This window comes from Cherax quadricarinatus, chromosome 48, assembly GCF_038502225.1.
Source record: "Cherax quadricarinatus isolate ZL_2023a chromosome 48, ASM3850222v1, whole genome shotgun sequence".
Classification (NCBI taxonomy): Eukaryota; Metazoa; Arthropoda; class Malacostraca; order Decapoda; family Parastacidae; genus Cherax; species Cherax quadricarinatus.
This window is the reverse complement of record NC_091339.1, coordinates 14,655,755-14,671,882: the sequence shown is the minus strand read 5'-3', so window position 1 is coordinate 14,671,882 and position 16,128 is coordinate 14,655,755. Positions and strand designations below refer to the sequence as shown.

The following is a 16,128-nucleotide window of genomic DNA, read 5'->3' as shown; positions in this document are numbered from 1 at the left end:
GACATTCCTCATGCCTCTGTACCTATTGCCGGTGCTGTTTCCTCACCCGCTTCAGGTACTGAGGCCTCGACTGACTCCTTCGATTTATCAGACCTTCGCTCTCCTCTGACTATGCTTCCGGCCTCTCCCTCTACGGTGCGGCAATTTTCAAATCGCCGACCCGTTCCACGTCGGACCAACTCTGGTCCCACGCCTAAACGTCAACGACAATTACCTGCTGATGATACTTCTCCACCTTCACCTTCTCGTTCTTCTCAGAAACGATCGACACGTCCTTCACTACCTTTCCACGCTCAGTTTCAGACTGAACAGTGGACTAAATTCTTCACTTTACGACCAACTTCCTCTACTGCCTATCTTTCTGACCATAGTATTGGCAAGGCACTCCTACGCCATGTTGGTAAAGATATTTCTTTTCATGCTCTTAAGAGCGGTACGCGCATCATTACCGTACAGAATGCTACCCAGGCTCGTGAGCTCTCTCGTCTTTCCCATATAGATACTGTTCCTGTCACCCTTGAAAAACATCATTCCCTCAATTCTTGTAGTGGTACCGTCATTCTGCCCCATACCATAGTTCAACAAAATTTCCAGACATGTGGCACCGACATTCTAGAACAGCTGGAACTCCAAGATCTCCCAATCCTCAAGGTAGACACTTACGTTCTTCCTGCCCGTGGGCGGAGACGATACCCTAGCAATGTGGCTCGTTTAACTTTTGACAGCCGAGAACTCCCATCCTCAGTTTATATAGCAGGACATCGGTTACAAGTTCGAAAGGTGATCCCTACACCACAACAGTGTAGAAATTGCTGGCGATTTGGCCATCCAGCGAAATATTGCAGATCTATCGCCGAATGCCCAGTCTGTGGTGCCGATGACCATTCTAATACGTCTTGCAATCGATCTCCCTCTTGCCTTAACTGTCATGAGGCTCGCCCTTCGTACTCTCGCCGTTGTCAGGTCTATTTAAACGAGCGGGAAATCCGTTACCTCAAAGAGACAGAAGGTCTCCCTTATGCCATGGCAGTTTCTCATCTCCGCCTCCAAGGGAGACTCCCACGTGTTTCTTATTCCCGTGTTTCAAAACGTCCCCCCACTTCTGGTATCCCATCTTCTACACCCACCTCTGTGGTTACCTCTCCCATAATCACTCCTGTATCTAATCCTTTTGCTGTCCTCGGCTCAGACGTCCCTACTTCAACGCCTCAGTCTAATCTCGCTTCTTCGAGTTCTCTCTTACAAGCCTCAGTATCGACGAGACCTCGTACGACACCTTTTCCCAATCGTCCCTCTACTTCTCAAAAGTCAAAAAAAGGTCCGGTAACACCTCCTACCCATCTTCCACCTCCTCATTTTACCCTCCCTGTCTCTGTCCCTAGTTCTTCCCCTCTCACTGGCTCAGTTACAAGTGCAGAGGTTCACCCTCCTCCTCGTAATGTACCTTCCTCCCCTGTTCCCTCCCAAGTTTCTTCCTCTTCTGCCACCTCCCAGGTTCCTGTCTCTTCTGTCCCCTGCCACGCTTCTCCAGTTCCCTCCACCCTTTCGCCCCCCCCCTACCTTGGTACAGTCCAATACAGTTCCAATCTTTACTCATCCTCCCCCTACCATTCCCAATATTGTCTCCCATACGACATCTCTGAATTCCGAAACACTTGAAGCAATCTCTGAATATATTGCAGAGACCAAACCATCAATGGACACTGATCCACCTTCCGCTCTTTCTCTCTCCTCTGCTCCATCTGCGCAACTCCTTTCTTCACAGCGCACCGTTCCTTCGCTGCTTGAACATTTTCCACTGCCTCCGCATGTGGACTTTTCTAACCCTTCTAGTCCGTAGGAACCCTTACCTGCGGATTTCAAGTATCTTTATCATTGCCAATCATGGCCTTTTTACAGTGGAATATACGCGGCCTCAGGGGTAATCGGGGTGAGCTTCAGATGTTACTCTCCCAGTTTGCCCCTGTTGGTGTTTGCTTACAGGAACCAAAATTACACTCTGCTGTTATTTCTCACATCTCAGGCTATAATTTATTGTATTCTTCAGATCCTTTTCCTGATGGGACCTTTAATGAAAGTGCCCTTCTTCTCCGCACTGATATTCCGTACCATCAGCTATTTGTTCATACTTCGCTGCATTACACAGCAGCCCGTATCCACTTACATAGGTGGTATATGCTCTGTTCTTTATCTCTCTCTCCTTCTCGGGCATTATCTATTCCGGATTTTGCCTTCCTTGTTTCGTCATTACCGCCACCGATTCTGTTACTTGGTGATTTTAATGCCCACCATTTCCTCTGGGGGGGGTCTCACTGTGATTCCCGTGGAATTCAGTTAGAGGCTTTTCTTGCCACCCACCCCCTCCATGTTTTAAATACAGGTACTCACACACATTTTGATCCTCGGACTCATACTCTCTTGCATCGATCTCTCAGTTTGCTCTTCCTCCGCCGCATTAGACTTCACTTGGTCTGTTCTCCCGGACTTACATGACAGTGATCATTTCCCAATCATTCTTACTTCCCCTTCATATTCGCCACCTCTTCGCACCCCACGCTGGCAATTTAATCGGGCAAATTGGAACCTTTACTCACACCTGACTGTTTTTAAAGAGGTTCCTTCTTCGTCCTCCATCGATGAGCTTTTACACCTCTTCTCGTCCTCTGTTTTCACCGCAGCTTCTCATTCTATACCCCAAACTTCGGGCAGGCATTCTCAGAAATGCGTGCCTTGGTGGTCTCCTGCTTGTGCTCGTGCAGTACGTTTGAAACGCGCTGCATGGGGCAGGTACCGGTACAATAGAACCACAGAGCGACTCCTTGATTTTAAACAGAAGCGTGCGATCGCTCGCCGTGTCATCCGTGACGCTAAACGCACTTGCTGGCGAGATTGTCTCCACCATCACCTCTGCTTCCTCTATGAGTGCAGTCTGGAAAAAAGTACGAAAACTGAGTGGTAAATATTCTCCTGACCCGGCTCCTGTTCTGCGGGTTGCCGGTGTTGATATAGCAAACCCACTAGATGTTGCCAATGAAATTGGCAATCATCTGGTCCGTATTTCTCAGGGACTCCATCTATGCCCCTCATTTCTTTCCTCAAAGTCTGCCAGAGAGTTAGCACCCTTGGACTTTTCTTCTCTCAGAGAAGAACAGTATAATGTGCCTTTTACACTTCAAGAACTGGAGGCAACACTCTCAGCTTGTCGATCATCGGCAGCTGGGCCCGATGACATTCATATTCGTATGCTACAACATTTACATCAGTCAGCCCTTGCAGTCCTATTATGCCTTTACAATCTTATTTGGTCACAAGGAGTTCTTCCACAGCTGTGGAAATCCGCCATTGTTCTCCCTTTCCGCAAACCAGGCACTACGGGACATGAAACCTCCCACTATCGTCCCATTGCTCTTACCAGTGCAGTTTGCAAAGTAATGGAACGTCTAGTAAATAGACGTTTAGTGTGGTATTTAGAGACACACAACAGTCTCTCCACTCGTCAATATGGCTTTCGTAAGGGACGTTCTACCATAGACCCCTTACTGCGCTTGGATACGTATGTTCGTAATGCCTTTGCGAATAACCACTCAGTTATTGCCATATTTTTTGACCTTGAGAAGGCATATGACACAACTTGGAGGTATAATATTTTAGCCCAAGCCCACTCCTTAGGCCTTCGAGGCAATCTACCATCCTTCCTTAAGAACTTTTTAACTGACAGGCATTTCCGTGTTCGGGTTAATAATGTGCTCTCCCCGGACTTTGTCCAAGCTGAAGGTGTCCCCCAGGGATGTGTTCTGAGCACAACACTTTTTCTCCTTGCTATTAATGATTTGGCCTCTAGTCTTCCATCAAATATTTGGTCATCACTCTATGTTGATGACTTCGCTATTGCCTGTGCAGGCGCTGACTGTCACCTCCTTACAGTTTCTCTCCAGCATGCAGTCGACCGTGTTTCCAATTGGGCCACCACACATGGGTTTAAATTTTCCAGCACTAAAACCCACCAAATCACTTTCACTAGACGCTCTGTCATCTCTGATCATCCTTTGTACCTCTATGGCTCACGTATCCCTGAACGTGATACAGTCAAGTTTCTGGGCCTCCTCTTTGATCGTAGGTTATCCTGGAAACCTCACATTACCTCTCTGAAGGCAACTTGTCACAGCCGGCTGAACCTTCTTAAAACCCTTGCTCATCTTTCGTGGGGAGCTGATCGTCGAACCCTCCTTCACCTACATTCCACCCTTATTTTATCGAAACTTGATTATGGTGACCAGATCTATTCAGCGGCATCTCCTGCTACTCTCTCTAGCCTTAACCCCATTCATCACCAAGGATTACGTTTATGCCTTGGTGCTTTTCGCTCTTCCCCTGTCGAAAGCCTCTATGCAGAAGCGAACGTTCCATCCTTATCCGATCGCCATGATGCCCATTGCCTGCGCTACTATGTACGCTCTCATGATCTCCGCAATCCTTCCATTTATAGAATGGTCACTGATATTAGTAGACATTCTTTATTTGTTCGCCGCCCCTGCTTACTCCGTCCCTTCTCTCTTCGCCTTCATTCGCTCTTGTCTTCTCTTCAACTACCACCTTTCTATGTACATGTAGCATCTCACTTTTCCCTACCCCCCTGGGAAGTTCCAGCTGTTCGAGTCTGTTCTTTCTCCCTCCCTTGCTCGAAAGCCCAACTGTCTACGGTCGCTTCCCGCTCTTTTTCTTGACCACTTTCACTCTCATTCTCATGCCATTGCTGTGTACACAGATGGCTCCAAGTCTTCTGACGGCGTAGGATTCGCAGCAGTGTTTCCGGACAGCGTCGTACAAGGGCATTTACTATCTTCAGCTAGTATTTTTACTGCTGAATTATATGCCATCCTTACAGCACTTATCCGTATTGCATCTATGCCTGTGTCATCATTTGTGGTTGTCTCAGACTCCCTTAGTGCTTTACAGGCTATACAAAAATTTGATACACCTCACCCCTTAGTCCTCCGTATCCAACTTTGGCTACGCCGCATCTTTACTAAGCATAAAGATATTGTTTTTTGTTGGGTCCCTGGTCATGTTGACGTACAGGGCAATGAACAGGCAGACACTGCTGCGCGGTCAGCAGTACATGACCTACCAGTTTCTTATAGAGGTATTCCATGTACGGACTATTTTGCTGTAATATCTTCCCACCTTCACACCCGTTGGCAACAACGTTGGTCTACTATGCTTGGCAACAAACTTCAGTCTATTAAACCGAGTATAGGTTACTGGCCGTCTTCTTATCACCAGTGTCGAGGTTGGGAGACTACTCTCTCCCGTCTTCGCATTGGCCATACTCGTCTTACTCATGGATATCTCATGGAGAGGCGTCTTGCTCCTCTCTGTGAGAATTGCCAAGCTCCATTATCAGTCAGCCACATTCTGTTGGACTGCCCACTTTATCAACGAGCACGCAGAATTTACCTCTGTCGTCGTCTTCGCCCCACTGCTCTCTCTTTACCTTCCCTTCTCGCTGATGGACCCACCTTTCATCCGGACTCTCTCATTGACTTTTTGACAACGACTGACTGACTTCACAGATTCTGATACTTTCAGCCCTTTCTACTTGAATCTCTTGCTACCCTCTACCCCCGTACTATCCCCTGCCCCGCTGTTTTCTGTAACCTGCTGATCATCCCCCCTTCCCTTCTGCCATCCAATTCCCTTGCTTCCTTCCCTACCCTGCAGCGCTGTATAGCCCTTGTGGCTTAGCGCTTCTTTTTGATTATAATAATAATAATCGGTTACAAGTTTGAAAGGTGATACCTACACCGCAACAATGTAGAAATTGCTGGCGTTTTGGTCACCCAGCGAAATATTGCAGATCTATGGCCGAATGCCCAGTCTGTGGTGCCGACGACCATTCTAATACATCTTGCAGTCAACCTCCATCTTGCCTTAATTGTAATGAAGCTCACCCTTCGTACTCCCGCCATTGCCAGGTCTACTTAAATGAACGTGAAATCCGTTGCCTCAGAGGCAGAAGGTCTCCCTTATGCTATGGCAGTTACTCATCTCCGCCTCCAAGGGAGACTACCCCGTGTTTCTTATTCTCGTGTTTCCAAACATCCCCCCACTTCTGGGGTCCCATCTTCTGCAGCCTCCTCTGTTGTTACCCCTCCCATAGCCACTACGGCATCTAATCCTTTTGCTGTCCTTGGCTCTGACGTCCCGACTACAACTCGGTCTGTTCTCACATCTTCGCGTCCTTCCTCACAAGCCCCAGTATCGACAAGACCTCGTACGACACCTAATACCAATCGCCCCTCTACTCAGAAGTCCAAAAAATCCACATTGCTCAAATCTTCTTTGCCCCTTCCTTCCCTTCTTCCACCTCCACACTTTACCTTTCCAGTCTCTGTACCTAGTTCTTCCCCTCTCTCTGGCTCTATTACAAGTGTGGAGATTCACCCTCCTCGTACTATGCCTTCCACCCCCGTCCCCTCCCAGGTTTCTGCCTCTTCTGTCCCCCCCCCCACACTTCATCTCCAGTCTCTTACACTTTTCCCTCCCCCTCTACTTTGGTACAGTCCATTACTGTCCCAATCTTTACTCACCCTCCTCCTCCTCCTATCTCCAATCTGGTCTCCCATACATCTTTGAATTCAGAAACACTTGAAGCCATTTCAGAATATATTGCAGAGACTAAACCTTCAATGGACACTGATTCACTTCCTGTTCCTTCTCTTCCCTCTCCTCCATCTTCACAACCCCATTCTTCGCAACGCTCCGTTCCTTCACTACTTGAACATCTTCCAATGCCACCACACGTTGACTTTTCTAACCCCTCTAGTCCGTAGGTGCCTTTACCTACAGATTCCTGATATTTTCTTCATCGCCAATCATGGCCTATTTACAGTGGAATATCCGCGGCCTCAGGGGTAATCGGGGTGAGCTTCAGATGTTGCTTTCCAGGTTTTCCCCTGTTGGTGCTTGCTTACAAGAACCAAAATTACACTCGGCTGTTTTCCAACCTATCTCAGGCTATAATTTGTATTCTTCGGATCCTTTCTCAGATGAGACCTTTAATGAAAGTGCCCTTCCTCTACGCAAAGATATTCTGTACTGTCAACTATTTGTCCATACCTCGCTGCATTACACTGCAGCCCGTATCCACTTGAATAAGTGGTTTACAATATGTTCTTTATATCTCTCTCCTTCTCGAGCATTTTCTATCCCAGACTTTGCCTTTCTTGTTTCATCCTTACCACCACCACTTCTGTTACTTGGTGATTTTAATGCCCACCATTTCCTCTGGGGGGGGTCTCATTGTGACTCACGTGGCATTCAGTTGGAGGCTTTTCTCGCCTCTCACCCCCTCCATGTTTTAAATACGGGTACTCCCACCCATTTTGATCCTCGTACTCATACTCTCTCTTGCATCGATCTATCAGTCTGCTCTTCCTCCACTGCACTAGACTTCACCTGGTCTGTTCTACCAGACTTACATGACAGCGATCATTTTCCGATCATTCTTACTTCTCCTTCCTATTCACCACCTTTCCGTAGCCCTCGCTGGCAATTTGATCGGGCAAATTGGGATCTTTACTCACACCTCACTGCTTTTAGTGAGGTTCCTTCTTCATCCTCCATTGATGAGCTCCTACACATCTTCTCGACATCAGTTTATACCGCAGCTTCTCATTCTATACCCCAAACCTCAGGCAGGCATTCTCAGAAGTGCGTGCCTTGGTGGTCTCCTGCTTGTGCTCGTGCAGTACGTTTGAAACGTGCTGCATGGGGCAGGTACCGGTACAATAGAACCGCTGAGAGACTTCTTGATTTTCAGCAGAAGCGTGCGATCGCTCGCCGTGTCATCCGTGAAGCTAAACGCCCTTGTTGGCGAGACTGTTTCCACCATCACCTCTGCTTCTTCTATGAGTGCAGTCTGGAAAAAAGTGAGGAAATTGAGTGGTAAATACTCTCCTGACCCGGCTCCTGTTCTACGGGTCGCTGGTGTTGATGTAGCAAACCCTCTCGACGTTGCCATTGAACTTGGCACACATCTGGTCCGTATTTCCCGAGGGCTCCATCTATGCCCCTCGTTTCTTTCCTCAAAGTCTGCCAGAGAGTTAGTACCCTTGGACTTTTCTACTCTCAGAGAAGAACAGTATAATGTGCCTTTTACACTTCAAGAACTGGAGGCAACGCTCTCAGCTTGCCGATCATCGGCAGCTGGCCCTTGTAGTCCTCTTACACCTCTTCAATCTTATTTGGGCACAAGGAGTTCTTCCCCAGCTGTGGAAATCTGCCATTGTTCTCCCTTTCCGCAAACCGGGTACTACAGGACATGATGCCTCCCACTATCGCCCCATCGCTCTTACTAGTGCAGTTTGCAAAGTGATGGAACGCCTCGTAAATCGACTTTTAATGTGGTATTTAGAGACTCGCAACAGTCTCTCCGCTAGTCAATATGGCTTTCGTAAGGGTCGTTCTACCATAGACCCCTTACTACGCTTGGATACGTATGTTCGTAATGCCTTTGCGAATAATCACTCGGTTATTGCCATATTTTTTGACCTTGAGAAGGCATATGACACAACTTGGAGGTATAATATTTTGGCCCAGGCCCATTCCTTAGGCCTCTGAGGCAATCTACCATCCTTCCTTAAGAACTTTTTAACTGACAGACATTTCCGTGTTCGAGTCAATAATGTTCTTTCCCCGGACTTCGTCCAAGCTGAAGGTGTCCCTCAGGGACGTGTTCTAAGCACAACACTGTTTCTCCTTGCTATAAATGATTTGGCCTCTGTTCTTCCACCCAATATTTGGTCATCACTCTGTTGATGACTTCACTATTGCTTGTGCAGGCGCTGACTGTCACCTTATTGCAGTTTCTCTCCAGCATGCGGTCGACCGTGTTTCCACTTGGGCCACCACGCATGGGTTTAAATTTTCAAGTACCAAAACTCACCAAATTACTTTCACTAGACGCTCTGTTATCTCCGATCATCCTTTGTATCTCTATGGCTCCCGTATCCCCGAACATGATAGTCAGGTTTCTAGGCCTTCTCTTTGACCGTCGGTTATCCTGGAAACCTCACATTACCTCTCTGAAGGCAACTTGTCACAGCCGGCTAAACCTTCTTAAAACCCTTGCTCATCTTTCCTGGGGAGCTGATCGTCGAACTCTGCTTCGCCTACATTCAGCCCTCGTTTTATCGAAACTCGATTATGGTGACCAGATTTATTCTGCGGCCTCTCCTGCTACTCTCTCTAGCCTTAACTCTATCCATCACCAAGGCTTACGTTTGTGCCTTGGTGCTTTTCGCTCTTCCCCTGTTGAGAGCCTCTATACAGAAGCAAATGTTCCATCCTTGTCTGATCGCCGTGATGCCCATTGCCTTCGCTACTATGTACGCTCTCACGATCTACACAATCCTTCCATTTATAGAATGGTCACCGATATTAGTAGACATTCTTTATTCGTTCGCCGCCCCTGTTTGCTCCGTCCCTTTTCTCTTCGCCTACATTCACTCTTGTCTTCCCTTCAGTTACCACCTTTATATGTTCATGTAGCATCTCACTTTTCCCTACCCCCCTGGGAAGTTCCAGCTGTTCGGATCTGTTCTTTCTCACTCCCTTGCTCGAAAGCTCAACTGCCTACGGTGGCTTCCCGCTCTTTTTCTTGATCACTTCCACTCCCATTCTCATGCCACCGCAGTGTACACAGATGGCTCTAAGTCTTCAGACGGCGTCGGATTCGCAGCAGTGTTTCCGGACAGCGTCGTGCGGGGGCATTTACTATCTTCAGCTAGCATTTTTACTGCTGAACTGTATGCCATTCTTGCAGCACTTATTCGTATCGCATCTATGCCCGTGTCATCATTTGTAGTAGTCTGACTCCCTTAGTGCTCTACAGGCTATACGAAAATTTGATACATCTCATCCCCTAGTTCTCCGTATCCAACTTTGGCTACGCCGTATCTCTACCAAACATAGTTTTTTGTTGGGTCCCTGGTCATGTCGACGTACAGGGCAATGAACAGGCAGACACTGCTGCGCGGTCAGCAGTACATGACCTACCAATTTCCTATCGAGGTGTTCCATTTCTGGACTATTTTGCTGCAATAGCTACCCACCTTCGCACCCGTTGGCAACAACGTTGGTCAACTCTGCTCGGTAACAAACTTCATTCTATTAAACCAAGCATAGGTTACTGGCCGTCTTCTTGTCATCAGTGCCGAGGTTGGGAGACCACTCTCTCCCGCCTTCGCATTGGCCACACTCGTCTTACTCATGGGTATCTCGTGGAGAGGCACCCTGTCCCTCTCTGTGAGCAGTGTCAAGTTCCAGTATCGATTAGCCACATTCTGTTACTCCCCTCTCTATCAACGAGCACGCAGAATTTACCTCCAACGTCGTCTTCGTTCTACTACTCTCTCTTTACCTTCCCTTCTTGCTGATGGACCCTCCTTTAATCCTGACTCTCATTGACTTCTTGACAACGACTGATTTACTGCACAAACTCTGATACTTTTCGCACTCCCCTCAGCCCTTTCTAGTTCAGTCTCTTGCTGCCCTTTACCCTTTCACCATCCACTGCCCCGCTGTTATCCATAACCTATTACTCATCCATCTCCCTTTTGCCACCTGATGCCCTTGCTTCCTTCCTGCCCTGCAGCGCTGTATAGTCCTTGTGGCTTAGCGCTTCTTTTTGATTATAATAATAATCGTGCATTTATAGTAATTTTAAGAGAAGGGGGAGGAATTTTGTGATGGAAGGTTAGCAAAGTAACTTGCATGAAGGTATTCAGGGGAAACTGATAATCTGGGTTTGAGCTCTGGAAAGAACGGTACTTGCTCTGAAAATGGCAGTCGGAAGGTTTTGGATTGTGGAAATTGACTAGAACTGTTAGGTAATGGAATGTTTTTGAAGTCTTGTACTTCAGCACTGTTTAAAAAAAAGTACCCTTGTGTAGTTGTGACTACCCATAATTAATAAATACTGGTAAATTTATTTCCTCCCGTACAAACTGCATGAAAATGCAATCTGGCTTCTGTAATAAAATAGGTACAGGTAATTGCTCGTTAACGATACAGTCTTTAACCAAAATATTAAAGAATAAAGTGAACAGGAAAAGTCGGAGGATTATATTACCTTTCTAAAAGTACACATCAGCTAGGCCTGTATACCTTGTACATCAATGACATAGAAAGCCGCTTGATGGTGATAAATGATTGACGATAGTGGAATAAGAGGATAAGTCGCTGTCCTCTAATCCACGGCAGTGTGGTCGTACGACTACCAGTCACTGCAGTGCAGGATTATAAGGAATACTTAGCCATTTTTACTTGTAGACGTTGGTAACGACTGCGGCTTAGACTGCTCAGTACTGGTACACCAGATATTTAATTTTTCCGTTATCTTCGGGATCAAGAAGTGGAAAATTGGAGATGGTTGCAGTGTGCATGGAGGTTAGAATTTCATGTACAACTGATCTAAATAGTCATGTATGATGGTTTCGAAATCTTAATTAACCAGAAATGGAGGATTCTCTTAATTGAAAAATTAGGCTTTAACAAAACTGGTAAAGATATAAAAATCTGTCATTGCCCTAGTTGGTAACACTAGCAAATATAACCACATAAAATATTTTCTTTCTAGGCAGAAACACTCTTAAAGTTGCAACTTGCCAGACTCTGGTGTAGCAAATACTTTCATGTGGAATGTCACTAATGCAGTGAAGCCTCTTGTGGTATAAATTTGATTGGGCACAAAGTAATTATACATATTAATTATATACCATTCCGTGCCCTAACCAGACTGCAATGTGGAGACGCTGGCTCGTGACTTAGTGCTGGTGTTGGGCGCGTCCTGGGCATGGCCCCTCAAGCCTCTACTCGCTCTCATACTCTACTGCCAGTATGGGCCTGTAAGTCGATCTGTTCACTGACAATATTTAATAAAATTACTTTCGAGGTAAAAATGTGTGCATATGCTTATCTTTAGCCAAATGTAAGGTATGTATTTGTATTTTCCCAATTTAGGTTGTTCCCACCTTTACATGAACCCCACTGATGTCTCGTCACCCTAACATGGCGAGGCTTCTGTGGCTGGGCAAAATCCAATTTCTCCCCCCACCCCAATCCATCCCTGATTGGAGTTTAAATAAGATTCCTCCCACTTCATTAAATTCCTTCCACATGATTATGGAAGAGGTCACAATATTGCAGTACTTGTGCTCTCACCATTTGCAATGTTGATATTCGCACCACACACAGGAGATTGGACAGAGTGAAGGTCAAGTGAATCTGTGCAGTTTGGTTTCTGCAAGTTCAGGTCAACAAGACTCCTTAGTTTAACTGGCTGGTGACCTCCAGGAGGGTTCTGCCAGACTCCTTCACACCTTGCTTTTCTTCAGCCTAGAGAAAGCCTTGACAGTGGAAGTTTGGCATTCTTTAGTCTGCAGACTGTACTGCAGGGTGGTCTTGTTACCGATTTTAAAATTCTGTAACTGATCATTTAAGGGAAGGGTTGGTTTGTATTACTAAGAGTGACCCGTGTTAGTCCCACGGGGCAGTATAGTTTTATTTTATCCACAGTATCCCTAATGGTAAGGGCTTGTTTGGCCGATCTTGTGTACCGAATAGTCTGGTAAAGGGGGGTGGAGTGTCAGACTAAAGGTGGCAGTGGATAACTTCAGTGGTGTTTAGACTGCTACTAGTTTCCATTAAAAATTATGGCTTCTCATTGTACCTACTTGCAGGTTCGACAGCCTGTTTTCTATGTCCTACTTCATGATTGTAAATAGTATGGTGATACGGCGTCAAGACACTAACTGCAAGTCTTTCTACTGCATGATGTTCCTTCCCCTTCAAAAGTTGTTTGAGCATCTCCTGGCATGAGGAAAGGGCCTCTAAAATAAGCAGTATTTTCTGCAGGCACGGTTCTGGCTTTCGATGTTATTCTGAAGTGGTGAGCCCTACAGACTAAGTTAAAAGGTTGAGCAGGACGAGTGTTTGGCTCGTTAAAAAAAACTTTGAAACTACTGGTTAAAGATAGAAAGCCCGAGGCATCTCGCTTACAGCCGCTTGTTTGCAGGAGTTTTGCCCTCCCTGTGACTAGTTGCATGCACCTGACACCCATTTTAACTAGTTTGTCCACAACTTTTTCTTTACATAGGGGGTTTTCATAATTCAGTGCATATCTTAACCTTCAGGATTATCCTGGCATTGACTAAAGGAAATCTTAACTTAACTGAAGCTAGTTTAACTTCCTGTAATTACATTAGCTTTATTCATTGTTTTGTTTAATTTGACCTTGTTCACGATCACTGACAGATCTAACCTGTCAGTGTTTTCAGTCTCGTCTCCCTATAATTTACACTTTTTCAATTAGCGGTGCTGTCCCTGAAAATACTGGAATGGAGCAATGATGAAATCCCGGTAATTAAATTCAGATTTTATAAATGCGCGTTTACAGTGAAGTTGCAATGTACATTTATCATTGATCCTCTTTTATTTTAAGATGTGTATATATAAATCTGTAATGCTGTATTTTTAATTAACTGCATTTCTGCAGCACTGGACTAATTTGGTGTGTTCACTGGCAAATGTGGTGGTAGCAATTCCCGTCGTTTTTATACCTCTGGCAATCTTCTTGTCGCGGCCTCGGAAGAATGTTGACCAGACGCCCATTGGTATTATTAGCGTCTCCCATGAAGTGGTAACTGAAGATGTCAGCGTTAAGGATAAGCCTGATGTTGCAGTATCTCGGGGAGCATGCAACACTAGTGGAAAAAAATTCTCTGAAGACAATATCAAAACTGTGGAAATAGAAGGAACTTGTGATTTACATATTGAGATAGTAGATACAGAAATAACTGGTGCGGAAAACACAATTACTAACTATGCATCACCAGAGCAGAAAGACAAAAATATAATCAGAGATAACCTTAAGTTTTATTTGGGTACAGACATTTTGAACAGAAAAAATACTGAAGATGACGAGTGCATGATTCTTAGTGCTGACTCTGATAGTGAAGTATAGAAGCCATAAGTGTTAAGAGTGTGAATCAATTAGTAGACATAGCATTACCTCTGAACACTTCATTATCTGATTTAATGGAAAATTTTGACAGGTATTAAATCTTTAAAAACAAAATCAGGATGCTTGAAATTCGCTCCTAAATTTACCTCCCAGAGAATGTTTTATTGGGAGTTTATGGCTGTAAATAGTTATGAAACATTTGAATTATATTGATTCGCAGTTTAAGTAATTTTAGCATAAAATTTGTGCAAGAAAAATTCCTATAGGCAGTTTTAATGTTAAATATATCCTGTATTGTTCATTGGCTTAAAAATTCACTTAGATTTCAGTACACATTAGCTGCAGTTCTAAGTAGGTCTCTTTAGAAAGTGTTTTAACTCGTTAAAAATGTTTTTGAAAGTTCGCTTGAAGTAAGTTATGGTATTTTAATACTACTGGAAGGATCTCATGCTGGAAGTTGTATAATTTTTCCAGTAAATGTTTAATTATTTTGTTCACCTTGTAAAGTAATTGAAAGTTGCTTAATGTGAACAGTAAAGTTCAGAAATTTATAGATTACTTTAAATTGCCAGCATAGGTAATTAAAAGTTGATTTATATGGGACAAATTAGCTGTACCAACTGGACTGGTTTTCCACATGGTAACGAGATTGAAATCCCGAATTTCTTGGCAAGAGCACTAGTCATTAATTTTGATAATCTATTTTCCAGCATTTGCATTTTGCTTTAAGTGTACTTCTAATAACTACTTTAAAAGAACGTAAGAAAGATAAAGTGTTTGTAAGCAAATTCCTCTGGGTATGGTTTTTGTACCTTTATTTTGAAATGGGAGTGGGAAGCTTCTGTGAAAGTGGGCCAGTCCATTGCACTGGCTGCTAATTTTTTTAGTAAGTTTCACGTGTCCCATGTGGTGAAGCTAGGCTGCTATACTTTTACTGGAAGGTTCTCATTGTCTGCATTCATTGTTTGACACTACATTTATGTTAACGTTTTGGCTTTGCCATTTGTCTAATTCTGTTAAAACTGCTTTTGTAGTGCCTTCATTCTTTGTATGCATTTATGCCTTTAAATCTTCTTAAAGGTAAACATTTCTGTAAAGTGGCATTAGTGACAAGGTACTGTAACAATCTGCATTGGTTATGAAGATTTATTTTACTGGAACAAATTGCAGTAATGATCCTCAGCAGGTTTTGGAAAAAAGTTGAATTTGTAAAATAGTGGGTTTTAGATATGAAGTGTATGAAACTTGATCAAAACTGATGTTGCATAATTAAGCTGTAACCCATTTTTTTTACTTTGAGCAATTAGTTTACAGACTAAAGATACTAGGTTATCTACTCAATGTTGCTTCTAAATTACAATTTAAATTTATTTACACATTTGTTGCCAATAAATTTATCACAAAAATTGTGTACCAGTGTATTTTTGTAATATAGTTTTGGCAGTTCTGAAATGTTGCATACTATACTCCACCTCCTGACAGTTGTTAATAGTAGGTTTTAATGTTCAGATGTTGATATTGCATGCTATACATATAGGGTATCCTTGCTCCCAGGGGTAAGGGGCCTTTTTCATAGGGGATCCCATGGGTTCCTTGATGCTAGTGAAGAGATCAAAAATGACCATTATGGTATAATGCCTCTTCAAGGGGGTCTCCTTGGCATGGTGAAAAGGCTCTTGGTCTGAGGAATTGAACCTGTTTATTTCCTTCCTCAGACCGAACCTAATTAACCCCCAATCCCCCCTTCCCTATCCCATCCTCCCTTTTTCCTTCCCCCTTCTCCCCATCCTTCCCTTATTCCCTTCCTCTTTTTGGCCTTTGGGATTCTTCCCACAGGCCTACTGGTTCCTAGGTAGGGGGGAAGGGTACCAGGGTCCATCCCATTCTGTTGAGGTTCTTGGTGGTGGTGTAGTTTGCCGTGGAATCTGGATCGCCTGGGGATGTCCCAATCCCTCTCCAGTCTCCCGTGGGGTGGCTTTGGGCGTCTTTCGGGCGACAGGTGTATCCCTGGAGGCCGCCTTTTGGATTCCGGAGGTGGTGGCCAAAGGAGGTATGCTATGTGGTGGATATCCAGCTGCCCTCTTTTGTCCACCGAGGTAGCT

The 16,128-nt window shown here is 44.8% G+C and overlaps 1 protein-coding gene across 2 annotated transcripts in view; it reads left to right on the top strand.

The window, feature by feature from the left end:
- LOC128696184 (uncharacterized) overlaps positions 1-15,437 on the top strand; it is a 34,111-nt gene extending 18,674 nt beyond the window's left edge. For both annotated transcript variants that reach the window (XM_070094889.1, XM_070094890.1), the window contains exons 6-7: positions 11,800-11,909; positions 13,559-15,437. In XM_070094889.1, coding sequence (XP_069950990.1) covers positions 11,800-11,909; positions 13,559-14,026 — 578 coding nt within the window. In that variant the 3' untranslated portion in view covers positions 14,027-15,437. The remainder of the gene's footprint in view (positions 1-11,799; positions 11,910-13,558) is intronic.
- Positions 15,438-16,128: the final 691 nt, after the last annotated feature.